At 38.9% G+C, this 26872-nt stretch overlaps 1 protein-coding gene across 1 annotated transcript in view; it reads right to left on the bottom strand.

The window, feature by feature from the left end:
• Nucleotides 1–243: 243 nt before the first annotated feature.
• Nucleotides 244–26872, bottom strand: part of LOC145692181 (methyl farnesoate epoxidase-like) — a gene marked incomplete at its 5' end in the record, with an annotated part of 64296 nt that continues 37667 nt past the window's right edge. Inside the window, 2 exons of the mRNA XM_081767478.1 lie at nucleotides 244–425; nucleotides 4070–4208. Coding sequence (XP_081623604.1) covers nucleotides 244–425; nucleotides 4070–4208 — 321 coding nt within the window. The remainder of the gene's footprint in view (nucleotides 426–4069; nucleotides 4209–26872) is intronic.

The raw sequence follows: 26872 nt of genomic DNA, 5'->3' as shown, positions 1-26872 counted from the left end.
ATTCGAACAATCGATAGCAGCTTCCAGAAATATGTTTGTAGTGATTCTTAGTAACGCATTGGTTAATCTGTAATCCCTTTCCGTAAAGCACCATAGTAAAATACGCTTATACTGTTTGTAAATTTTCAACATGATTGCAAGTTTAATGCATAATTAACAATTTCTTTATTGATAAAATCAGTACATTTTGGTGTAAAAATATGACTTGTACAGCATAAGAATTTTACTTTGCTTTTATGGTATTTAACATTTTTCTTCAATGATAACATGAAATGGTTTTGGTTTCACTGAAAACCCATCTATAGGTTCAGTTGATGGTGGAGGCTGATTCAGTGGAACACTGAAGTTAAATTTCTGCAGCATCGTTGTTGTAAATATAAAGAGAATCATTTTTGCCAGATTTTCACCCAAACATCTTCTCCTACCTAAAATAGAATGAATACATTTTAAACATTTGATTAAATAATTCCTGTCAAGATTGATTTTAAATTCTTGTTAAGAAAAAAAATGTTCGAAATATGAACATCTAGTAACAAACACAAGCTTCAAACCAACTTATAATCAGTTCTTTAACGCTCTGAAGAAGTGGAGTTAAAGTGTCCATGATGGTGGGCTAATTTCAGAATGTAGTATTGGTGTTTTGGAGAAATGAAGCTGCCTCTGTACATACAGGACTTTCAACATTAGTATGGTTCCAAGTGGCGCTGGATAGTTTTCATGACCTCCACATCTATGAGACACTACAACTTGCAGCTGAAAGTCTCAAATAAGGAATAGACTGCGATTTTTTCGTAGCAATTGAGTACCACAAGAAAATTTTAAACGTCCGATTTTACAACTCTATTGCAACTGGAAAAGTTAGAAATCTACTGTTAATTGAGATTTAACATTGTTCTCATAAAGCAGGAACGATAATAACAAAGAACAAATTATTTTCTTCTTTATGGATTCTATATCAGAAGGAAATCTTTTGTCCCAATGTTATACTCCTACTGAAAGCGAAAGTAGTTAGTAATAGCAGAACTTTCAGTTTTAATATTGATTTCTATATAGAAGTAAATGTAAGATGTGACGTGAAACACTATTTGCTATAGATTCAACGTAAGACCAACAAGTTCCATTTCTCAACATTATTTCTCTACTGTGGCTTGATGTTGTAGTTCTGCTTCAATATTGAATTAGCGTACTTTCTAATTGTAACTTAATGCCATAACTGAACTGAAAATCACGTGACTTTCTATTAATTTCTTTTTTTGTATTATTGCACCAGATTATCATAAAATAAGTATCGCTGTTCAGAGAACTCTGGAGACGTAACCACTTGACAGAATGGAACAAATCTTGATAGGAACATATTTGGAAACATGAAGAAACGATTTGTATAGAAAAGAAAATTAGTTCCAATATTCGCCACCACAGGTAATTGTGGCGCTTTACAATGCTAAGAAAGTGCAGCGTGGAAGCGAAACGACAGTAGTGATGCTAAATGATACAAAAGGCGGTAATTACCCGTCCTGTGGGTCTTGTGGAATTATTGCGCTATTAATATATCGTGGGCAGTGGCGGACGTAAGGGGGATTTTGTGCTTAAGTTACGGGATATCATAAAAACAAACGAAGTAAACGTTAGTCTTTCTTATGCTTATATGCGGCGATTTCCCCCTCCCAATTCCAGAATTTGTAAGAAATCAAAGTCGCTTGTGGAGAAACGCCTCCCAAAATGTTGTTCCATTACTTTCCGTGGTTTCCTGGCGGGATAATTGGAGAAATGCTAGCAAAAAGGAAGATAAAAGCCAGGATTGGGAAGGAAGCACTGTACTCAGCAAATAATGACAAAGCACAATGCAAACAGCATACTCTGCATCTGCACAATGAGGTATGGGATGCTGTTCAATGTGAAGATGGTCATGAACCGGATGATGTTCCATGAAGAGAATTCGATCTACTACATGGTCAATTCCAGAACACAGTTGTTCGGTAGTAACAGCTTGGACATGCTAAATAATGTTCTGACGTAAAATGTTTAGAGTTTGAACGTATCTCTGATACACTAGACTGTGTTTAGTTACCCCATAAACAAAAGTCGGGTGATCAGGTAGGTCATAGAAACATAAAGCAACGGCTAAGAATTCGATATTTTGTGAAGTTCGTGAAGAATGTACTATACGTTACAAGCCAAGGGTGGCATCGCTCCGTTCTGCATGAAAATTGTCGACTCGGAACACCTGCATTGCTCCAACTGTAAAACAGAAAATGTTGTAGCATATCACTGCGAAGGTAGAAGTGGGCCTCATCACTACATAGATAGATCCACGGCCAAACATTGTCCACTTCCATTTGTGCATGAAATGTCAATGCAAATGCCATACGAGCATCGGAACTGAGGAACGCAATTGATGTTTTATTGTTATGTTGTAAAGATACTACTGCAGTACCTTGCGAAGAATTTTCAACAAAGTTGAATAGGGCATGTCGAGATGTTTCTACATTGCCTTCGCATTTAGCAAGCCATTGTTACTCACGGATTTCTCTATGACAGCAGTAGCAACATTTTGAACTTCTTCTTATTTTACACTGTTACGATCTCTTGCTGACGGCATTTCTTTCATGGCGACCTTTCTTTCATTCAACATCAATAATATAATTTATCTTCCATATCACACTTACCCTACTTGACACTCAAGAGCGCCGCAATTGTCTCCGGAGGCAAGATTTCATACTAATCTTTTCCCGTAATTTTGGGGAGAACTTACAGTTTATGAGCATAGAAAAGATTAAAATTTAACTTCGTTTTTGTAGGATATCGAAGAAATATAAGGGGAGCGTTAGGCCAAAAAAAAAACGTAACTGATTACGGACTATTAATAGCATTAGTAATCAATGCCACGACTCCCACAGGAAAATAATTAGTCTTTCTTATCATTTAGCATCACTACTGTCGTTTTTCTTCCATGCTGCACTTACTGAGCGTTCTACAACGTCACAATTACCTCGGAAGTGAAAAACGTAAGCTAGTATACTAACGTAACCTCAGGAATGGATTAACTATTCAATCAAAATAAGCACGTGCTTAGGGCATCCAAGGGAGATGGAAAGAAAGAAATATTCCTTAGTCGAATTTACCATGATCGAAGTGATGCAATACTGTAAAGGGTGCAGCTAAACCAAGGGTTGCAAAAGAGAACACCCACATTATTCCTTACATACATACATATGAAGATACGTTAGTATACTAGGTTAAGTTTGCTCAGTACTTTAAGCTAGGTTAGTAGTATAGATTATCTTACTAGGGTAGGTTAGGTTAGTTTAGTAAGATATATTAGGTTCGTAGAATAATTAGATGGATAAACCAGGTTTGTGGAGTAGGTTACGTGAGCTTACTGCTTGTGTGTTGCATTTACAAGTACTTTAATGTGAATTTCACAGTGATACGAGTTCCTATAAGAACTGGAGTTGAAAAAAATTAAAATATTGTTAGCAGTTTGCAAATCAACTACAGTGCTTCGTATCTAATTTATATATATATATATATATATATATATATATATATATATATATATATATATATATCATTACAATAATAACAAGAACACACCGAGAGTGCGGATTTCCACCAAGGGTAATAAAATGAAAGAGAAAATATCCGCACATAGCCTAAATAAAAAGGAAGGAAGAGTTTGTATGGGGGCTTGACATTTGTGTACTCTCTGTGTATTAGTAATAAAAAATAAATAAAAAAATACCGTCAAAAGTTAATCTCTGATGGAAATAAATAATACAATAATAGTAATGATGGAAGTAAGAATTGATAATAGTAATGGAGGAAACAACTCTTCTAGTTAATAAAATATTTTAGACGATTCAGACATAAGCAGCGGGATTCTCGTGCTAATAAAAGTATGATATTACAGCTTCTAATATATAATAATATGTTGTACTGAAATGTAATCATCACATTACTGAATTACATTACTGAAATATCAATACTAGCTAAAGATCGTAGAAGAGTTTGTAAGTTAGTTTTTATAGAATGATAATTAACTACCAAAGGTATGTTATACTCGTATTACCTCCTCCATATGGATAAATTTGCTCAGTATTAACAATTTCTCCATCTTCGATAAATCGTTCTGGTCGAAATTCATCTGCATCTTCCCACGTTTCTCTGTCCCTGCTTGCTAAGTTCATGTTAAGAAATATAGTTGTTCCCTGAAATAAATTATATTTGACAATGAAATTCAACTAATGCTAACGAAGTTAATTTGAAATCTAGAGTCTAGTAATAGTGTAAAACGTGGAAAAAACGGTGTTCATATTTGGCCAACTAAAATACAATCTCTGATCAGAAAGGTAGAGGAATTACGTCACATTTAGGATTCTTGTCACCTGGAAATCCTGGAAAAGTGAGGGAATTTCTAAACTCCTGGAAAAGTCAGGGAAGAAAGTTGTGGGAAAATAAAAAAATTACTAATGTTTGCTTTTGTATATTATATTAGTATTCGACTAGCGGAGGCTTGACCCCCAGACCTTGTATTTGCTAGTCCTACGACTTCGCGCCAGAAAACATGCAACCATACCGATTTCCAATTCAAATACCAAGTTTTATATCTCTTACCTTCCAGAATACTCAGATATGAATAGTTAATTATAATGATTATTATCCCCAGCCAACTAGCCTAGAGCCCCGCAGCTAATAAACCTGCAGACGTTGTGAATTTAAATTCAAATGTCAAGTTTCCTTTCTTAGTAGTGGAATTTCCAAAAATTCTTCCTTGGTGGTACCCTGGTTTAAATGTCATATGCACTTTCCTAATTTCATTATTTTAGGTTAAGAGGTTTGACCAAGCCGTCAATTAAGCTCTTCGCCATTAAAATTATAACAGCAAGAAGGAGATGAGGCAGAAATGCGAATTTTGGCAAATAGATACGTAATAATAAGAGCAGAAAACGGTTATGGTTACAGGTCGATGATGTGGCATGTAACCTCCAGAAGCTAGGAGGTTAGCATAACCTCCATGAGCTAGTAGTGTGTACAGATATCACAGACGAGGAATGGAGAGAATGAGTACTTTGATGTCTGCATGAGATATGGCGACCCAAGTGGCTTACACTTGGCGTCAGAACTCCTGAGCATGAGGTGGAGGAAACCTGTGTTGAGCCAGTCGGTGACCCACCATTGACCAGACATGCTGAATTCACAAGAGATTGCGCGAATGTCGAGGCCACCAAAGTGTGCCACGTGGTTAGCTTCCAGGAATACGAGCACATTAATTCTAACATGGGGCCGCGCGCTACTATGTTGGAATGAGAAGTTATGTAGTTCAAGATTAATGGTCAGTAACAGGGGTGGAGCAATTGTGTGATGTACTGTTGTCTGTTCAATGTCAGTGGAATGAGTACGAGAATCGAACGAACACTTAAGACGACGGAACCCCGTACCAAGGTGCCAAGTGAAAGGCCTGTTTGACAATGCATGATGCAGGTGTGGTGAAGAACAGAGCCATGATACCGCCAGACACGTACACGTCCATCATGGTGCTGGGGAAAGAAGCGGAATTCATCGGAGAAGGGTATGGCATTCCATTTCTCAGTCCATGCATGATGTTTTTGCACCATATCTGACGCACACGCCTATGTTGAACCCGCAATGGATTCCGCAGGAATGGACGGCGAGAATAGTCCCTCTTCCGCCAAACGACGAAGCACTATTCATCGGGACACTGGACGCCGTAAACTCGCCCCTAGTTTCTGCTCCATCCATCTTGTTATGGTAGTACGGTCTGTTAGGTTCACGCGTACTAGGCGTCTGTCCTCGTGGTTGCGGTATGTGTCAGTTACATGCAGTACGCGTCAATTTCATAATTTGCTTATCTGATGGAACCTGCGAAACAAATGTTCCGAGAACTGCTATGTACGAAGATAATTTGTACTAGCCTACTTTAGGTTTATGTTCGTTGTGAATGGAGCATCTACTAGCTCAACTATCATAGGATTTTATTTTATAGGTAGGAGCATCGCGAAAGTACTCAAGTTTGGAGAATAGAAAAAGGAATGAGTCTCTCCTTTGTATCAAGGCTATTTCACTTTTTTCGTAATTCTTTCTTTTTTAATTCATAGTGTTAATGGTTCAGAAGTATACCTTATAGCATGTTTCTTATTTACCTCTATTGAACAAATTAGGGAGGTAAGTCGCCTAGTTTGTATAGTTGAACGTGATATCGAGAGTTTCGACTATACATTACATGGTGAATAGTCTGTGACACCGAACTGAACCTAGAAAAAAGTGGTTTAAAAGTATTGGGATTTACATCTTTAAGGAACTGAAGCTTATTCGATGGCATGTGTTGCGTTTTTAGACCGAATTGTGTGCATTATGTGGTTTAAAGTGTGAATTGAGGAAAAGTATAAGTTCGATAAGTTTAGAAGTGACAGTTAGTGGATGGTACTAAAAATTAATAAGGATCAAGGGAGCAGTTATTTAACTATAAGAATTCAAGTTGTTTTGGGGTTATACTTTCGCGCTTATTAGTTTGCAACGATTTAGGTAATCGTAGAATTAAGTGAAAATATTACTTGGAGTATATATTATACAGAAAACATTCGTTATGACATATTAAATTCGCAATGTCTGTCATTGTAATGCAGGCAATCACCCGTCGTTGTGGGATAGTAATGGAATAAAATGATTAATGATTAATATCTCCAAGGGTGAAATAGTTGTAAATTTAGAACTGATTGTTTTACAAATTTAAGACTTTGGGGTAAAGGCACGTTAAGTCCAAAAACTGAAAGTACAAAGAAGGTTTCTCATTATCCGATTTTCTTCAAACTTGGCACATATACACTAGACTGAAAATAAATCGACAGGTATTTTTCCGTTTCTTTCGGAAAATAGGTTAAGGGGCAACGTGCCCCTTTTCAAAAAGAGACCCCTCTTGATTAAAAGGGCCACATTAAACAAAGGAAACTCTGCCGATGCAAAGATGGCTTCCAAGTAGGAAATACATGTTTCAAACTTTCTGCGAGAAAAGGGTTGCAATGGCCAATAGCCCCTTCGAAATGACAAATTTCCTGAGATTAGTCCAGCTGTCCATAAAGTGTGACCCCTAATCATTTTTCCGGAAGTCGTTTGGTGGATGGACTTATCGGTGACCATTGGTCCCATTATGATTGTGGACACACGTTTTGAAATAATATTTTTTACCCCAGTGTCCCACGTGGTGTCCAATACAAAATTTGCAAATGTCAAGGATGGTCGACTAGCATATCGAATGAAAACTGTTCTTAAATAGAAGAAGATGGAATAATTCTCGACTCTCTACGATAGTCCTGTGTAAAATGGCGGCTGCTCAAAATGAAAACACAATTTGCATTGAAAAGTCTCAGACCACCTTCATAAATGTGAAATGGTGAGGTGGATTTGAAACAGGAAAACACGTATTTCATCGTTTAAAAAATATATAACGTATTAAGGGAAAAAATATGTCCCGGAGTCTCAGGGGTCCTACTCATAATTTTCAAATAGCAAAATTGGAAAGTTGAATATGATTTAAAAGTTGACATAAAGTGAAAAAGCTGGAAAAGTCTGGACTGTTTACTCCTGTGTAATAGAATGGCGGGTCAGCATTTAAAACAAAACTTGATCGAAAAGTATATGGCCAGTCCTATAGATCTGAAACAATGATACAGATGTCAAAACAGGAAAGTATTTCATCGCTTCATTAGTGGTGTAACGTAGAAACAACCTAAAGTCACTTAACATTTCCTCTTTGTGTGTACGAGAAAAGGATTATAGATAAGTGATGAATGCCTCCTTTGAATGAAAAAAAAATCCCTAAATTACTAGTCATGTAATATCTATCAAAGAGAAGGTAGGACTACATAAAAAATTCAAAATACATAAACACGTCAAAACTATGGAACGTCTAAAGGCAAAATTAGATTAAGGTACCTTAAATATTACAGCAATTCAATAAAATGGACACCACATTTAATAAAGATCGGAGCTAGGGAAACCAGCCATATGTGCCTAAGTACAGGTGACCGAAAATGAGGACAAACGAAGATTTGGAACACATGAGGCTTTTTTATGTTATGTAATGACGCAATCGATATTCAATGCAGTAAAATTAAATAGCTCGCTGAATAAACCGATGTTAATCAAAAAGTGAAATCAGGGAGGAAGCAGAAGACACAAACAACGTCCCAAGGAAATCCAAATATGCATGGATAGAAACGTGATACAGTCACTCAACTGTATGTTGATTACAGAAAGCTTTGATGTAGACCTGACCTTTCCTGATAATATTGTTATGAGCACAAAACAGATGTGAACATGGGGAACTATAATGTTTCCCTAATGTTTCAAATGGGGCATGCTTATATCGTAGAATTGTTTTAGTAGTGTTTTTTTTTTTTTTTTTTTTTTTTTGCAAATTACTTTGTTTCTCCTCCATTTACATTTGCAGTCTGGTCCAATAGTTTTCTTCGGGACATACTTGCTTTATCAATTTACTTGCTCTTCGCCTCTCGCCCTCTTGGACTTCATAATATTTCTTTTTCCTTGCTTGCTCGTTTTTTACCCTTTCTATTATTCGAGTTGTTGGCTATCTCACTTTAACTCGTAGTTTTGCTACAACCTTTCGATGTGCTTGCGTTATCATTTTTTCCTTCTAAACTTATACCAGGAACACACATACCCTAACGTTTCATGTTCACTGTCCGTTCAATACATTTCATCAAATAATCCGTATTAAATTCATTCCAGCTAACTCCTGGGCTACAAATGTGATGAGTTTGCTACTTAGCGGAATGCTTTTTGCCCTTGATTAAGTTGTGTTCCGACTTGTAAATGTATGTTTTAGCTACAAATTAGTGGAACATTGGGAACCTTTCCGGTTGTCTTTGCATTGACAGAAATGTTTCCGGTTTGTTATTACTGGGCATTTGTAAACACGGGATTTTGCGCTATTCCTTCTTACCGTGTTTTTTAGCAGAACATAACTCATGTACTTCGTGTTTCTTGTTTAGCAAATCTCAAATCCCTTTTACCATTTGCAAATTTTGCCTTGAACGACATCTGGGACCCTGAGGCCAAAAATTTTATTTTAAAATGTATGCCCACAAACGTAATGGGATCCGTGGTAGCCGATTTGTCCATCTAAGAAACGGTTTCCAAAACATATATATATATATATATATATATATATTTATATATATATTCATCCTCACGGCATTGTCAAGGCTCTATATTTGTATTTTACATTTATTATTGCAACCGGGTGTTACTGACTTCCGTATACGGTAGCCCGATCATCACCCTTGTTCTTCGCGCGCACAGTCATTCGAAGAACTGAAAACGTACTCTGTACACAAACAGTTTATGGTTGTGAACTCGGAAAGCCTGGTACTTCTGCTTGTCAAGGTCAAAAAGTGGGAGAAAAAAGGATGTGTAGAATGTAAAGAGGGTGCAACAGTGACTGATGCTTGTAAGGGAACATATTCATTTGTAGTTCGTGCACATTCCGCCTGTAGCGCTAATGTGGCACGACGTATATTGTAACTGTATAACTCTTGTACACCGCTAGTAGGTCTATTCGCGTTAGTGACGACCGAAACTATGTTGTCAGCTCTGACTGCGATAAGGCACTGCCGTGCTGCTTTTCCTTCTCTTTTTTCCCCCTTTTCCATTTGTGAGACGCCAAACATGTTGTTTTTGCTTGTTGCACGCGCTGAACGGGTTTCGGCGAGCGAAGTATTTAAGAAGTTGACTACATATTCTTGTTTGCGATAGTTTTAAATTGGTTAACTGTTGAAAAATATACGAAAATAAAGCTGTACTTGTTAAGGTATATTACTCGAGGACGTAGCTACTGACAGTGTTGATTACAGATTTTCTCGAGGAAGAATTTAATTACAGTAGAGGTGAAAAGGAGACGTCTATTTAGACAGCCCCCCCCCCCTTATCAGACTCAATCGGAAATGGTCTCAATCGTTTGCACACAAATGTGCAGGCGAAATTTTCGTTTGTACACAATTAAGGGCGCCGTCAGAACGAAAACAAAGTGGGGGCTGTCTAAATGGTAGCCCCCCAACAACATGCCCTATTCAAGCACAAATTGTCGCAATCATTTGTACATCGTTTCTACAGAAATGTGAAGGCGAAATTTTCGTTTGTACACAATTAGGGGCGCCGTCAGAACGAAAACAAAGTGGGGGCTGTCTAAATGGTAGCCCCCCACCAACAAGTCCTATTCAAGCACAAATTGTCGCAATCATTTGTACATCGTTTCTACAGAAATGTGAAGGCGAAATTTTCGTTTGTACACAATCAGGGGCGCCGTCAGAACGAAACCAAAGTGGGGGCTGTCCAAATGGTAGCCCCTCCCACCATGTCCAGTTAAATCACAAATTGTCGCAATCGTTTGTGCATCGTTTGTACAGAAATGTGCAGGCGAAATCTTTGTTTGAACAAACTTAGGGGCGCCGCCAGAACGAAAACAAAGTGGGGAGCTGTCTGAGTGGTAGCTCCCCACACGATGTCCAATTGAATCACAAAGTATCGCAATCGTTTGTACATTGTTTGTACAGAAATGTGCAGGCCACATTTTCGTTTGTACACTATTAGGGGCGCCGCCAGCGCGAAAACAGAGTGGGGGGCTTTCTAAGTGATAGCCCAATCACCATGTTCAATTCAATCACAAATTGTCGCAATCGTTTGTACATCGTTTGTACAGAAATATGCAGGCAAAATTTTCGTTTGTATACAATTAGGGGCGAGCTCAGAACGAAAACAAAGGGGGGGCTGTCTAAGTGGTAGCCCCCCACCATGTCCAATTCAATCACAAATTGTCACAATCGTTTCTATATCGTTTGTACAGAAATGTGCAGGCTAAATTATTGTTTGTACATAATTAAGGGCGCCGCCAGAACAGAAAAAATGGGGGCTGTCTAAGTGGTAGCCCCCGACCATGTCCTATTCAATCACAAATTGTCGCAATAGTTTGTACTTCGTTTGTACAGAAATGTGCAGGCGAAATGTATGTTCGCACTCAATTAGGGGCGCCGCCAGGGCGAAAACAAAGTGGGGGGCTTTCTAAGTGATAGCCCAATCACCATGTTCAATTCAATTACAAATTGTCGCAATCGTTTGTAAATCGTTTGTACAGAAATATGCAGGCAAAATTTTCGTTTGTATACAATTAGGGGCGAGCTCAGAACGAAAACAAAGGGGGGGCTGTCTAAGTGGTAGCCCCCCACCATGTCCAATTCAATCACAAATTGTCACAATCGTTTCTATATCGTTTGTACAGAAATGTGCAGGCGAAATTTTCGTTTGTACACAATTAGGGGCGCCGCCAGCGCGAAAACAAAGTGGGGGGCTTTCTAAGTGATAGCCCAATCACCATGTTCAATTCGATCACAAATTGTCACAATCGTTTGTACATCGTTTGTACAGAAATATACAGGCAAAATTTTCGTTTGTATACAATTAGGGGCGAGCTCAGAACGAAAACAAAGGGGGGGCTGTCTAAGTGGTAGCCTCCACCATGTCCAATTCAATCACAAATTGTCACAATCGTTTCTATATCGTTTGTACAGAAATGTGCAGGCTAAATTATTGTTTGTACATAATTAAGGGCGCCGCCAGAACAGAAAAAATGGGGGCTGTCTAAGTGGTAGCCCCCGACCATGTCCTATTCAATCACAAATTGTCGCAATAGTTTGTACTTCGTTTGTACAGAAATGTGCACGCGAAATTTTCGTTTGTACATAATTAAGGGCGCCGCCAGAACAGAAAAAAATGGGGGCTGTCTAAGTGGTAGCCCCCCACCATGTCCAATTCAATCACAAGTTGTCGCATTCGTTTGTGCATCGTTTGTGCAGAAATGTGGAGGCAAAATGTTTGTTTGAACAAACTTAGGGGCGCCGCCAGAACGAAAACAAAGTGGGGAGCTGTCTGAGTGGTAGCTCCCCACACGATGTCCAATTGAATCACAAAGTATCGCAATCGTTTGTACATTGTTTGTACAGAAATGTGCAGGCCACATTTTCGTTTGTACACTATTAGGGGCTCCGCCAGCGGGAAAACAAAGTGGGGGGCTTTCTAAGTGATAGCCCAATCACCATGTTCAATTCAATCACAAATTGTCGCAATCGTTTGTACATCGTTTGTACAGAAATATGCAGGCAAAATGTTCGTTTGTATACAATTAGGGGCGAGCTCAGAACGAAAACAAAGGGGGGGCTGTCTAAGTGGTAGCCCCCCACCATGTCCAATTCAATCACAAATTGTCACAATCGTTTCTATATCGTTTGTACAGAAATGTGCAGGCTAAATTATTGTTTGTACATAATTAAGGGCGCCGCCAGAACAGAAAAAATGGGGGCTGTCTAAGTGGTAGCCCCCGACCATGTCCTATTCAATCACAAATTGTCGCAATAGTTTGTACTTCGTTTGTACAGAAATGTGCACGCGAAATTTTCGTTTGTACATAATTAAGGGCGCCGCCAGAACAGAAAAAAATGGGGGCTGTCTAAGTGGTAGCCCCCCACCATGTCCAATTCAATCACAAGTTGTCGCATTCGTTTGTGCATCGTTTGTGCAGAAATGTGGAGGCAAAATGTTTGTTTGAACAAACTTAGGGGCGCCGCCAGAACGAAAACAAAGTGGGGAGCTGTCTGAGTGGTAGCTCCCCACACGATGTCCAATTGAATCACAAAGTATCGCAATCGTTTGTACATTGTTTGTACAGAAATGTGCAGGCCACATTTTCGTTTGTACACTATTAGGGGCTCCGCCAGCGGGAAAACAAAGTGGGGGGCTTTCTAAGTGATAGCCCAATCACCATGTTCAATTCAATCACAAATTGTCGCAATCGTTTGTACATCGTTTGTACAGAAATATGCAGGCAAAATGTTCGTTTGTATACAATTAGGGGCGAGCTCAGAACGAAAACAAAGGGGGGGCTGTCTAAGTGGTAGCCCCCCACCATGTCCAATTCAATCACAAATTGTCACAATCGTTTCTATATCGTTTGTACAGAAATGTGCAGGCTAAATTATTGTTTGTACATAATTAAGGGCGCCGCCAGAACGAAAACAAAGTGGGGGCTGTTTAAGTGATAGCCCCCTACCATGTCCAATTCAGTCACAAATTGTCGCAATCGTTTGTAAATCGTTTGTACAGAAATATGCAGGCAAAATTTTCGTTTGTACACAATTAGGGGCGACCTCAGAACGAAAACAAAGGGGGGGGGTCTGTCTAAATGGTAGCCCTCCCACCATGTGCAATTGAATCACAAATTGTCGCAATCGTTTGAATATAGTTATAAAGAAATGTGCAGGCGAGATTTTCGTTTGTACACAATTAGGGGCGCCGCCAGAACGAAAACAAAGTGGGGGCTGTCTAAATGTTAGCCCTCCCACCGTGTTCAATTCAACCACAAACTGTCGCACTTGTTTGTACGCCTTTGTACATAAATGTGCAGCTGAAATTTTCGTTTGCACATAAATGTGGCCCCGCCAAAACGATAACAAACTATGGGCTCTCTAATTGATAGGCCTCCCACCATGTCGAATTCAACCACAAACTGACGCACTTGTTTGTTACGGTTTTGTACAGAAATTTGCAGGCGAAATTTTCGTTTGTACACAATTGCGGGCGCGCCAAAACGATAACAAAGTATAAGCTACCTAATTGGTAGCACCCCCTACGTCCCATTCAAAAGAAAATCATCTCAATTGTTTGCACATCGTTTGAGCAGTAATGCGCAGGCGAAATTTTTTTCTAAGCTATCAGATGCGTGCACAGAACGAAAAAAAGGGGGAGATGTCTAAGTGCTAGCCCCACCAGTTGTGTTCGATTGAACCACAAATTGTCGCGATCGTTTATACATCGTTTGTGCAGAAATGTGCAGGTAAAATTTTCGTTTGTATTAAATAATATACGGATGTGAGTATTTTTAATATCTGCGATCAACATTAACCGGTTTGGATAACGGTTGATGAGTTTGAAAATGGTTCCTATTGCACTAGTTGAAAAAAAAATTATTTTTCTCTGGCACACGGAAGAAAATGCCTGATTCTAATAGAACTTTTCACGTAGAATTCGAATCTGCAATCAGTTTTTCTCCATCACCCTCAGTTTTCCCGTGACAGAGGTGTTTTCGGAAAATTTCCCCTCAAATTTCTGTTCTTTTTCTTTTTTTCTTTTTTTAAAACCATTTTCATACTTGTAGCTTGGATACCTTTGGTATATAAACGCACAAATTATATTGTATGTTAGCCTGATTTATACTTAGTAAGCCCTCTAAGTTTCATAAGAATAGCATTATTCTATCTAGAGAAATAAACATATTTATATAAAAAATATGCTATGTGTACTGTTCATTTTACAATATTCATTAGTGCAGATAAAATCACATATAACTTCCACGAAAATTACAATATAAGCACGGTTTATATCTTATTGGATTTGAAATAAAACATATTTTCAATGATGTATACACCGTGTCACCATTTTATATCTACTTAATAAATAATACAAAAGAAGTGAGTGCTATCTTCTTAATAAATGGACACTTACTTACCTCAACTAATATGTTTCAGTTGTCAACTTTCTTCTGTGTTTGGTTTCTGGAACATCTCTTAAGTGTCCAACAGTAATCAGCTAGCATTTTTGAACTACACTGTCACTGGTACCTCTTCTCCATGGAGGAAATGTCCTGATGAAAATGTTCCCCATACTCATCACTAACAGCACCAAGCTTTTCAGGAAAGAAATGCAGGTGGGAGTCTAGAAAGTGAACTTTAAGGGACATGTTGCAACCCATTTCATTGAATGATTGCCGGAAATCACTCACAATTTCACGGTAATTTGGGGCTTTCTTGTTTCCTAAAAAAATCTCTGTTAAACATTTAAATGAACACCAAGCTGCTTTCTCAACCAGAGTTAAGAGATCCTCAAATTTTTGGTCACGAATCAAACATCTTATTTGAGAGTCTACAAAAATCCCTAGCGTCACTAACCCGAGGAATTTTTTCCTTGAGGTAACAAGATCCTGCATTACTTTTGTCCATTGCCCTAACAAAGTTTTTGAAGAGCCCCAACTTTATGTGAAGAGGAGGTAGAATTATCTAATCAGGGCTCACCAGTGAGGAATAAACAGCATTCTTCTGTCCAGGAGTTAATACATGCGTTGGCCATTCCTTCTTGATGTAATGTTCCGCTTTGTTCCTGCTGTCCCATTCGCAGAGGAAACAACAATATTTCGTATAACCAAGCTGCAAACCCATTAACAAAGAAATGACATGTAAATCACAGCAAACGGTCCACTTGTATTTCTCATACTGAATTTTTTCTAACACTATCTCATACTTTTCATAGGTTTCCTTCATATTAGTTGCATAAGCCAAAGGCACTGAAGGAAATTTGTTGCTATTGTGCAAAAGGACAGCCTTAAAACTAGTTCCAGCCTTAAGTTTAGAATCAAGAAGTTCTGTCTGTGTATTGGAGAGTTTTAAATCCCGTATGAGGTCATTTAGTTCACCCGGAGTTATCAGATGGGAATCCAATGTAGATGTGCTTCCTACATAAGTAGGATCATCATCTTCATTTGGAACTTCAATAGTTGCCTCAAGTACGTAATCCTCATTTACCGTAAGATGAGGAGGAGGTACCGGTACAGGTAATTCTGCACTGTGTGGAACTGGCCTAATTGCTGATGCAAATTAGGGTACTGTACTGTGTGGTTAGATTTACTGCTTATTTCTTTTATCTGTGTCATACAAAAGTAGCAGTCTGAAGAATGATCTTTTGGTTCCCTCCAGATCATCGGTACTGCGAAGTACATGTTTCGTCCACCATTTGCCCACCCAGTCAGACGTTTCACGCAAGTACAACAAATGTAGTGAGGAACCCAGTTCTTATCCTGGTCTCCTACACAGCAACCAAAATATAACTGATAACACTTCCTCACAAGTGGAGTAAAACATCGACGTTGTGATTTAAATATCAGCTCCCCACATACATAACAGAAATTGTCCGGTTTATTTACACACTTCCTCGACATCTTGTTTCCTGTAAGGTATCACACACATACATACATACATACATACATACACACACACACACACACACAGGAATCTACACTCCATCAAATTCCAACAAAATCCCTCTAGACATTCCCTCATACAAAAATGGTGACATGGTGTACACATCATTGAAAACGTTTTATTGGAAGTCCAATGAGGTATAAACCGTGGTATATTGTAATTTTCGTGGAAATTATATGTGTTGAAGACCGACCCGACCCCACCCGTGACCCAAATTGACTGACCCGACCCGACAACCCGACCCGAGCTGACCCGATTGGCCCGACCCAAAGTGACCCGAGTGAACCAACCCGAGGTGAGTTAACCCGACAACCGACCCGAGTGACTTGAACTTACAATCTAACCAGTTTGAGAGAGCTAGAACTTTACAAAACTGCCACCAGAAAAAAAATGCTGACCAATTCTTATGCATAAACCATTGTTTCGGCTTTTTTTACTTGTAGTATAATTATCCTCCTCCTCCTCCTCAGTGTTCTCCCATTAATAAACAGGCCAGTTTCCGTGAATTAGGTAAGAAGCTTCCATTTTTGCGATTTCCCGCTAATATCTGCCTCGCAACCCAACATAAAGTACCACCCTCCTTATTACAATCTATCAATTCCAACCTTCTTACACACTCTCGCTCTCCTGATATCACCCCCTTTACTACATCCCTCAGAATGCAATCCCTTAGCAAGATCAAAACTTGTGATCCGTCCATTTTTCACTTCCTTATATCGTCTAATATTGCTCTCGTTTCTTGCATTTTTTCAGCATTTCCTTATTCGTTTTCCTCTCTACCCTGCTAACCTTCTTTATTTTACTCCACATCCAAATTTCCAAGGTTAAAATTTAGGCAATCAAGTTCAAAAGTCAAAATAAAATTTGACTGAGTTCTGAAGACAAGTTCTGAAGGCTAAAAGAATAAAAGTTCTGAAGACAACATTATTTTCTAGTAAGGAATGTATATAGAACTTCTTTTAATATTTTTTGCTGTGTAACAAACAACAATTTCATCACGTTAACATTCCGATTTTTCTATTTAAAAACAGCGTTGCTGTCTGATAGAATCATAAGGAACTAATTGCACTGAAATATCATTCTGTAGGGAATTACCTTTTATTTTTTCTTGATTAATTTATCTAGAAGATATTTGCAACGTTATATAAAATTAGCAAGTATTTTATTGCGGAGAAAGTCAAATCACTACTCCAGCAATAATAATAATAATAATCTGAAGGTGATCAAGAAAGTTCTGTCTCTTTGTGGAGGTCTGTGTTCAATTGGCCCTCACACCATGAGTTGAATGCGAATGGATATAAGGTGAAGGTCAGTTGTTGGACGAGACGAGACGAGACAGAATTTTCATGAAAGGGTACGAGATGAGACAGAGCTCTTTCAATAGAAACATATGCACTTTTCCAGACGAGACTACCTTCACGACACATTTGCGAAACGAGAATGCCCCAAACCAGGTCTCGTGAGCAACACTAGTGAGTATATCCAACATACTACTTGGTTGTGGCTGTTCAGATGCACCGTGAACGTGCGTAAGGACTGAGTGAACATGGGGCCTTCACAGAGCGTCATAAGGGCTTGTTTGCTGTACGAGTTCAAATTGCTGCTCCGCGGAGCGGAAGATATGACAGGCCTTTGGTGAGGGTGTCGTGACTACGCGGAGAGTGCAGTGGTATGACGGTTTAAGGACGGTGACGAAACACTCGAAGACGCACCACGTGCCGGAAGACAAACAGATGTTCAAAATAAAGATCTTCGGGCAGCAATTGAGGCGAAGACAGACATGTGAGGAACTGGTACTACCTTTCAGTGTAAGTGGAGAAACCATTCTGCACCACCACCATCAACTTGGGAAGCACTGCAAGTTGTGTTGATAGGTCCTACATGATTTGACTTGGAGCCAGAAAGCAACGCGAGCAGACACCTGTGTTTCTTTGGTGTCTCGTCTGAGGAAGGAGCAATTTCTGAACAGGGTGTTGACATGTGATGGGAAGTGGGTCCTGTACGAAGCTCCACGGCGCCGTCATTGTTGGTTAGCATCCCATGAACCGGTTCAAAAACAGCCCAAGCCAGCACCACGCCAGAATAAGGTTCTCCTGTGCATTTTGTGGACTGCTCGAGGTATCGTCCATCGGGAACTGCTACCAGCTGGTCAGATCATCAATGCAACTGTGTACTGTCACTGTGTACTGTCTGGATCCAGCAGTTCTGAATCGCAAAGGGGTCCTCTTGTTACAAGGCAACGCTAAGCCCCACGTGGCTAAAATGACCCAGTACATCATTCTACGCCTTGGATGGAAAACACTATTGGATCCGCCATACTCCACGGACATTGTACCGTCCGATTACCACCTGTTCCATTCCTTGGACAATCACCTTAGAGAACGCCAATTCAAACAGCTAGTAGAGGTTCAATATGCACTTGATATCTTCTTCACTTCACGTCCCACCAAGTTCGACTGCGATGGAATCCATGGCCTTCCAGAACGTTTTCAGAAGGTCGTCGAAGCTGATGGAGACGATTTTTGATATTCCAGGTACGTCTTAGGTTACATACCAATGTTCGAAGGTGTTGGTGAAAAGGCGGCGGAACTTTCTTGGGCACTCTTAAAGTTATAATAATAATAATAATAATAATAATAATAATAATAATAATAATAATAATAATAATAATATTAATAATAATAATAATAATAATAATAATAATAATAATAATAATAATAATAATAATAATAATAATAATAATAATGTGTCCTGCCCAAAGGCAGATGTTTGATCCGAAGGTCCATGGGTATTGATTCCAGCTCGTACCAAGTAAGTTTTCTGGTGGACAAACCCCATGTGCATGGGTTTTCTCGGTGTTCTCCCATTTCCTCCCACTTTCTTCATTCAACCACTTCAATTATTTCTCATCATCACTGTCTCTCTTAGCGTTGGTGCATAACGTGGGACGTTAACTAGATATTTCCTTTCATTTTCACTTAATGTGACATTTAACTTGACATAGAAACGCAGAAAGGAAAAAAGTCAGTAGTAATATTAATTACAATTACAATACCAATTAGTTAATATAGGGTAAAATTAAAATTTTATTACTATTTCACCTTCAATTAGTCACATTTATCATTCATTCACCAACTTCGAATTGAATTCCACAACAAAGCTCTTTATAGTATTCCGTATAGAAAATAAGTGAAGAATGTGACGACCCGACCCGAGTGACCCGACACGAGCTAACCCGACTGACCCGACCCGACAACCCGACCCGTAACCCGACCCGTTTGAGAGCACTATCAGAGGGGTACTATTTACAGTACAATTTATTTTGTATGGTTTAGCATACTTTAAGGCTACCATACTCTTTGAAAACAGAAAAAAACGGGACATCTTACAAATTAGTAATAAATATTGCATTTTGTATTAATTTTATCTTTCGAATTTTACTACAGTATCGCACTAGTTATACAACTTAAAATAATGTATTAATATAGTCCATACTCAGTGGCGTATTTAGGGGGAGGGCTTCCGGGCTCAAGCCCCCCACCGAAATCTTACTTAGTATAGTAAAGTACATGAAATATCTTGCAGAATTTTCATATTTTCAGGCAAAGCACCCCCGGAAGTTAGCAAAGCCCCTCCCGAAACAAAATCGTAAATACGCCACTGTCCATACTTAATCAACAGTGCTAAACATTATTATAGAAGCTAGAAGCTGTTGTACAATATAAATGCAATCAGTGAACATACAATATTTAGGCAAAAATTATATTTTCAATATTATTACGCATACCACCTTTATATGCTCTACATGTCTATAAAGAAAAATATCCAGATTTATGAAGTTGTTTCAAAATTTCAATAGGCTGATTTATTTTTGTTAACCTAAAATGCGAACTAAAAGAAAGCATTTTGCATAATTGTTTTTCTGAAGCAGAAAAAAAATGTGTTTTCGGGGCTGGTCTGCAACGTCACAAGAATTTGTTGCCACCTCGGGGTATACATTCTTACTTTTAGTGATAAGAGTGCTACTTAGGAGGATTTAAACATTGCATGTTATATCCGGGGAAGCAGCGATTGCAATAATAATAAAGATTAGAATGAAATTGTTCCTATAGTATTGTCGGAATTGAAAGCAAAAGGAATAAGTCGATTTTATTATCTTTTCAGAAATTTTGATATGTAATTAATAATAATAATAAAGAAAAAAAACAGGACAAGAAGGAAAATTTCTGCACACCGGGACAAATTTTAAGAAACCGGGGCGTATGGTAGCCTTACATACTTATTTGCATGCGGAGTGTCAGTACGGAGCCACTACGTAGCAGAGTTGAAACAAAACCTCGTAAATAGGTTGCCAACTCAGGAAAACAAAATTACCGGCACACCCTCAAAATTCTCTGTACAAATGAGAAACTGAAGACTGTATTGATCGTTATTGTATTTACCAGCAATTGCCACTTGTTTAAAATTATCGAAACAGATGAATAATACTGGATATTAATCTTTATGTAACAATAGTTGATTCATAAAATGAAATTTATTCTATAAACTTCACTTCAAACAAAGGAAATTGCTTTAAAAAGTCATTTTCTACTCTCAATAAATGAATAAAATTCTTTTACAATAAAATATAAGTGTTATCAAATTTGTTATGTTAAATAAATAAAAAAAACTGCCATACGTTAAAAAAATATCGATAATGTATAATACAACGGAAATTTGTGTTTGTAAAATCACTGTTGAAAAATTTCGATGTTCAATGTTATATTCTGGATTGCAGATTCCAAAATACCGGTCAGAAGGGGTCTAATAGGAAGTTTGTACCGGTCACCGGCCTTAATCAAAATTACAGCAAATACCGGCCAGTTAGCAACTCTACTCGTAAATCAGAATGCTGAATGCACCAAAATACTTCAACGTGCATTCTATAGTTTCTGCAAAATGAGTTTAATGCAGATGATCATATAAAACAAAATACTGTGTTATAATATTCCCTTTAACAGTCTACTTTGTGGATTTGTTATATCTTCCACTTATCAATTTCCTGTACGAGATGAGAATAACGGTTTCTGCGCAAGATAGAAAGAAAAAAATACATTTTTCTCATAAGGATTCAGTTCACGTAAGAAATAATGAATAAGTTTAATAATAAGAGCCGAGGAGTGAAAAACTAACTCAGCAATAATGATTGTAAGTATAAATATAAATATAAAAAGAAAAACATTTAATTCCATCATTGTTAGGATAAGATCAATATAGTGAATCACACGATAGTGTGAACAAACCAAACCACACAATAGTGTGAACAAAGTCCTGTTAGAAAAATACTCCATAAATATGACACATTTTTTTAATGCTTCTACCATTTATACAAACCCTCACATTGTTTTCGTTCTGGCGGCGCCCCTAATAGAGTACAAACGAAAATTTCGCCTGCACATTTCTGTGGAAATGATGTACAAGCGATTGATATAATTTGTGATTGAATTGGATATGGTGGGGGCTACCATTTAGACAGTCCCACTTTGTTTTCGTTCTGGCGGCGCCATTAATTGTGTACAAACGAAAATTACGCATGCATATTTCTGTACAAACGATGTACAAACGATTACGAAAATTTGTGATTCAATTGGACATGTTGGTGGGAAGCTACCACTTAGAGAGCCCCCAGTTTGTTTTCGTTCTGGCGGCGCCCCTAATTGTGTACAAAGGAAAATTTTGCCTGAACATTTCTGTAAAAACGACGTACAAACGACTGCGACAATTTGTGATTGAATTGGACATGGTCGGGGGCTACCACTTAGACAGCCCCACTTAGTTTTCGTTCTGGCGGCGCCCCTAATTGTGTACAAACAAACATTTCGCCTGCTCGTTTCTGTACAAACGAAGTACAAACGATTCCGACAATTTGTGATTCAATTGGACATGGTGGGGAGGTATTACTTAGAAAGCACCCCACTTAGTTTTCGTTCTGGCGGCGCCCCTAATTGTGAACAAACAAACATTTCGCCTGCCCGTTTCTGTACAAACGAAGTACAAACGATTGCGATAATTTGCGATTGAATTGGACATGGTGGGGGGGGCTACCACTTAGACAGCCCCCTTTTTCTGTTCTGTCGGCGCCCCTAATTGTGTACAAACGAAACTTTTGCCTGCACATTTCTGTACACACGAAGTAGAAACGATTGCGATAATTTGTGATAGAATAGAACATGTTGGTGGGGGGCTACCAGTTAGACAGTCCCCCACTTTGTTTTCGTTCTAGCGGCGCCCCTAATTGTGTACGAACATACATTTTGCCTGCACATTTCTGTACAAACGAAGTACAAACGATTGTGACAATTTGTGATTCAATTGGACATGATGGGGGGGGGGCTACCACTTAGACAACCCCACTTTGTTTTCGTTCTGGCGGCGCCCTTAATTATGTACAAACGAAAATTTCGCGTGCACATTTCTGTACAAACGAACTACAAACGATTGCGACAATTTGTGATTGAATAGGACATGGTCGGGGGCTACCACTTAGACAGCCCCCAATTTTTTTCGTTCTGGCGGCGCCCCTAATTGCGTGCGAACATACATTTCGTTTGCACATTTCTGTACAAATGAAGTACAAACAATTGCGACAATTTGTGATTCAATTGGACATGGTGGGGGGGGGGGGGCTACCACTTAGACAGTCCCCATTTTTTTCTGTTCTGGCGGCGCCCCTAATTGTGTACAAACAAAAATTTCGCCTGCACGTTTCTGTACAAACGAAGTACAAACGATTGCTATAATTTGTGATTGAATAGGACATGTTGGTGGGGGGCTACCAGCTAGACAGCCCCCAATTTGTTTTCGTTCTGGCGTCGCCCCTAATAGTGTACAAACGAAAATTTGGCGGGCACATTTCTGTACAAACAATGTACAAACGATTGCGATACTTTGTGATTCAATTGGACATCGTGGGGGGGAGCTACCACTCAGACAGCTCCCCACTTTGTTTTCGTTCTGGCGACGCCCCTAAGTTTGTTCAAACAAACATTTCGCCTGCACATTTCTGTACAAACGATGCACAAACGAATGCGACAACTTGTGATTGAATTGGTTTTGGGGGGGGCTACAACTTAGACAGCCCCCATTTTTTCTGTTCTGGCGGCGCCCTTAATTATGTACAAACGAAAATTTCGGGTGCACATTTCTGTACAAACGAAGTACAAACGATTGCGATAATTAGTGATTGAATAGAACATGTTGGTGGGGGGGGGTACCAGTTAAACAGCCCCAATTTGTTTTCGTTCTGGCGGCGTCCCTAATAGTGTACAAACGAAAATTTGTCCTGTACATTTCTGTACAAACAATGTAGAAACGATTGCGGAAATTTGTGATTTAATTGGACATGGTAGGGGCTACCATTTAGGGGAACTCCCTCGAGAGGAATCACTCTACTTATTTATTGCAAAAAGCAGAATTTAAAAATTCGCATACGTCCAAAGTTATCGTGTGAAGTAACAGCCGTTTGTATGTACGTACTAATATTGATAAGTTCCACTACGCGATCCCAATTAATAGTTCATATACACGCGCCACACACACACACACTAGCATTTGTACACACGAAAGTATACCTGGTAGTATCCACACGCTTACGCCGGAAACTAGAAACACACACATACACACACACACACACACACACACACACACACACACACACACACAGGGACAGAGAGAGAGAAAGAGAATATCTTGTTGTACCTTTATACTGAATGCACCATTACTCACAAAATCAGTTAAAAAAGAAAAAAGAAAAAAGTTGTATATGAAACTTTCAAAGATTGGTACCACTGCTGCGTGTCACACATGAGATTGTTCCATAATGATTGATTAGTAATATGATGTATATGGGTTTCTTAATGGTAGTATAACAAAATGCCTTCAAATTGACCACTAAATAAAAAGTGAAATTTATTTCTCAAATTTTGTAAAATCGAAGTCGGTGGGCATTATGGGAACAGTCTACAATAACAATATATGCAAATAAATATTAATATACTTCACGTTTTCCAGTGGGTGCAAGAAAGCTTCGAATAGTATTTGTTGCCAGAAGCATTAGCTGATGTAAATATATATATATATATATATATATATATATATCCGGAGTTACTTTGTGGACGCTTGCAGTAATATCGGCAAATTCGTCATTTCGATGGCGACTATTGCCTCTTGCAACCCTTTTCTCGCAGAAACGACAAAACACGTATTTACTACATTGAAATCATATTTACATCTGAAGAGTTTTCTTCTTTTTAATTGTGCCCTTTCAATCAAAGGACTCTCTTTAAACATATTCTCCCCTAACCTATTTTCCAAAGGTAACAAAAATACATGTCCAATTACTTTGGTCGAGTAATTGTTTGAAGAATATGTCAAGTTTGAAGAAAATGGGATGAAGAGAAACTCTTGTAAAGCTTTATCGCTTTCACGTTCACTTTTTGGAAGCGACGGGTTTTTGCCCCAAAGCCTTCAATTGAGTTACGGCTCTTCTTGTGTGTAGACAACATATTTTCATAAGATTTATGCTAAGATTCATACTTTGTGGTAATGCGAATAGGAAAGACAGCATGGATATGTGAATTTGCCCGCATTCAACCCAGAACCCAAAACGCCTTTATAAATAGATATGTATTCTGGACTTGCCGTGTGATATCCAATGACGCATAAATCATACCAATCGCCGAGTGTCACGTTGCGATCCTCTCCGCGTTATTGTGTTATTTCCGTTCGAAAATGCATTTTCCCCTAATTCCCGACCTAGGTTTGAATGATGTCACAGCCTGCTTCGTCTGTATACGTATCTTAATCTCAGTGTTACTCAGTAACAACAGGCGAATAATGGGATTGACGCAAGGTTGCAGCCCTGTCCTTACCTGTCCTTTTCTTCCCTATGCGTCGTGTAAAAGTCAAATTCATGAGGCATTAATGTCGTAAAACGAATAACGTCAAATGAAATACCGAAATGAATAAACATACACATTTTTGATAACGATTATTGCAACTGGATTGTGTTGTTTGCTGGTTTGTGTTTGTTGTACAAAACATACGCCTTTCGAGGAAAACAGTCGCAGACAACCTTGAATTAAAAGGAACGAGCGTGAGGTATGCTGCAACACAGTTTGTTCCACAGTAAGTTGAGCAGGCTTTGGCGAAGGTTCGTTAGTACGAATTGTAGTGAAGTACTTGTGCTGTACAAAAGTAATACACGTTACGAATATAGCTCTCTCTGTGTGTGTGTGCGTGTGTGTCAGAAGGCTTCCATTTCATTGTAGAAGGTGGCACGTACTACCCTAATATCGTGTGTTAGCGCAGTGTCGGCTAAAGCTAGCATTGTATTCGAACAATGTCATATATGAACGGGGAGGAATTTCACATGTTAATGGTGTTAGAGGAATGTAGAGAAAACTATAGAGCTGCAGCCTGAATTTATAACGCAAAGTTCCCACAGCGACAATCAATTTCCCATAATGTACTTCGACGGTTAACAAGTAGACTGAAACAAACAGGGCGCATACCTTTTCAATATGGCGGTTACAAACATGCTCCGATTGTAGATGACAACGATGTCATTATTGATGTTCTGGGTGCTGTCGAAGTAGGTCCTAGTGCATCGTCAAGAGATATTGCCCGAGATAGGGAAATTAGTCAAACAAGTGTACTGCGTATACTGTGGAAGCATAAACGCCACCCGTATCATGCCTCCTTCTGCCAGATGCTAACAGATGCCGAGCGTAATAAGCGCCTCCAGTTTTGTAATTCGGCCCGTCAGAAATTGAGGACAAACCCAACGTTTTCAGTATGTACGTGATGTAGACAGACGAAGCAATATTTACAAGTGATGGTCATGTCAACCTACACAATGCGCATTATTGGGCTGCGGAGAATCCGCACTGGACACTACACATCCACCGACAAAGACGTTGGAGCATCAATGTGTGCGGTGTTATTATTGGAACACATGTAATTGGACCCTGGTTTATTTATGTAAATTTAACGTCGGCCCTGTTCCATCAATTCTTGACAGAACATCTATCGCAACTGCTGGAAAACATCCCACTTCATATGCGGCGTAATATGTGGATGCAATTGGATGGTTGTCCAGCACGTGCTGCTTGTATATGCAGAGGTGCATTAAATACTTTATTTCCGCACCGTTGGTTAGGAAGAGGGTCCAATACTCCTTTTCTTCCTCGCTCTCCAGACCTTACGCGCATGGCCTATTATTTCTGGGGTCGACTCAAAGAGCTTGTTTACACGAATATACCAACTATACCAGAAGATATGAGGCAACGTATAATGACCACATTTCGAAGCTTGGGAGAGGCAGAACTTGAAGATGAGAGCTATAATTCTTATCGCCGTCTGTGCCGTTGTCTTGCTGTACATGGACGATATTTCCGTAAAACGTGATGTAAAACGTGCTGTGTGAAGTGTACATCTGTTACATAACGGACAGTAGCCGTCTCCAAGGTAAATATGATATATCCTTTGTACGTTATGCGATGGTAAATTAATTCTTAAAACATCGTTAGACGTTTCAATATAATATGCTTACCTGCCCACGATAACGCTTCAATTTCCATATTGCGTATGTTACCAGTGTTGACTACGAGACGAGACAAGACAACACTTTTCAGTTGTGTCACGAAAGAGGACTGAACACTCTCTGTATTATTGTAACCGGAAAACGTATGTTAGCAAGGAAATATAGCTGTTCAAAA

The sequence above is a fragment of the Thermobia domestica genome, chromosome 8 (genome assembly GCF_964235325.1).
Source record: "Thermobia domestica chromosome 8, izTheDome1.hap1.1, whole genome shotgun sequence".
Classification (NCBI taxonomy): Eukaryota; Metazoa; Arthropoda; class Insecta; order Zygentoma; family Lepismatidae; genus Thermobia; species Thermobia domestica.
Note: the sequence above shows the minus strand (reverse complement) of the source record. Positions and strands in the feature narration are given on the sequence as shown.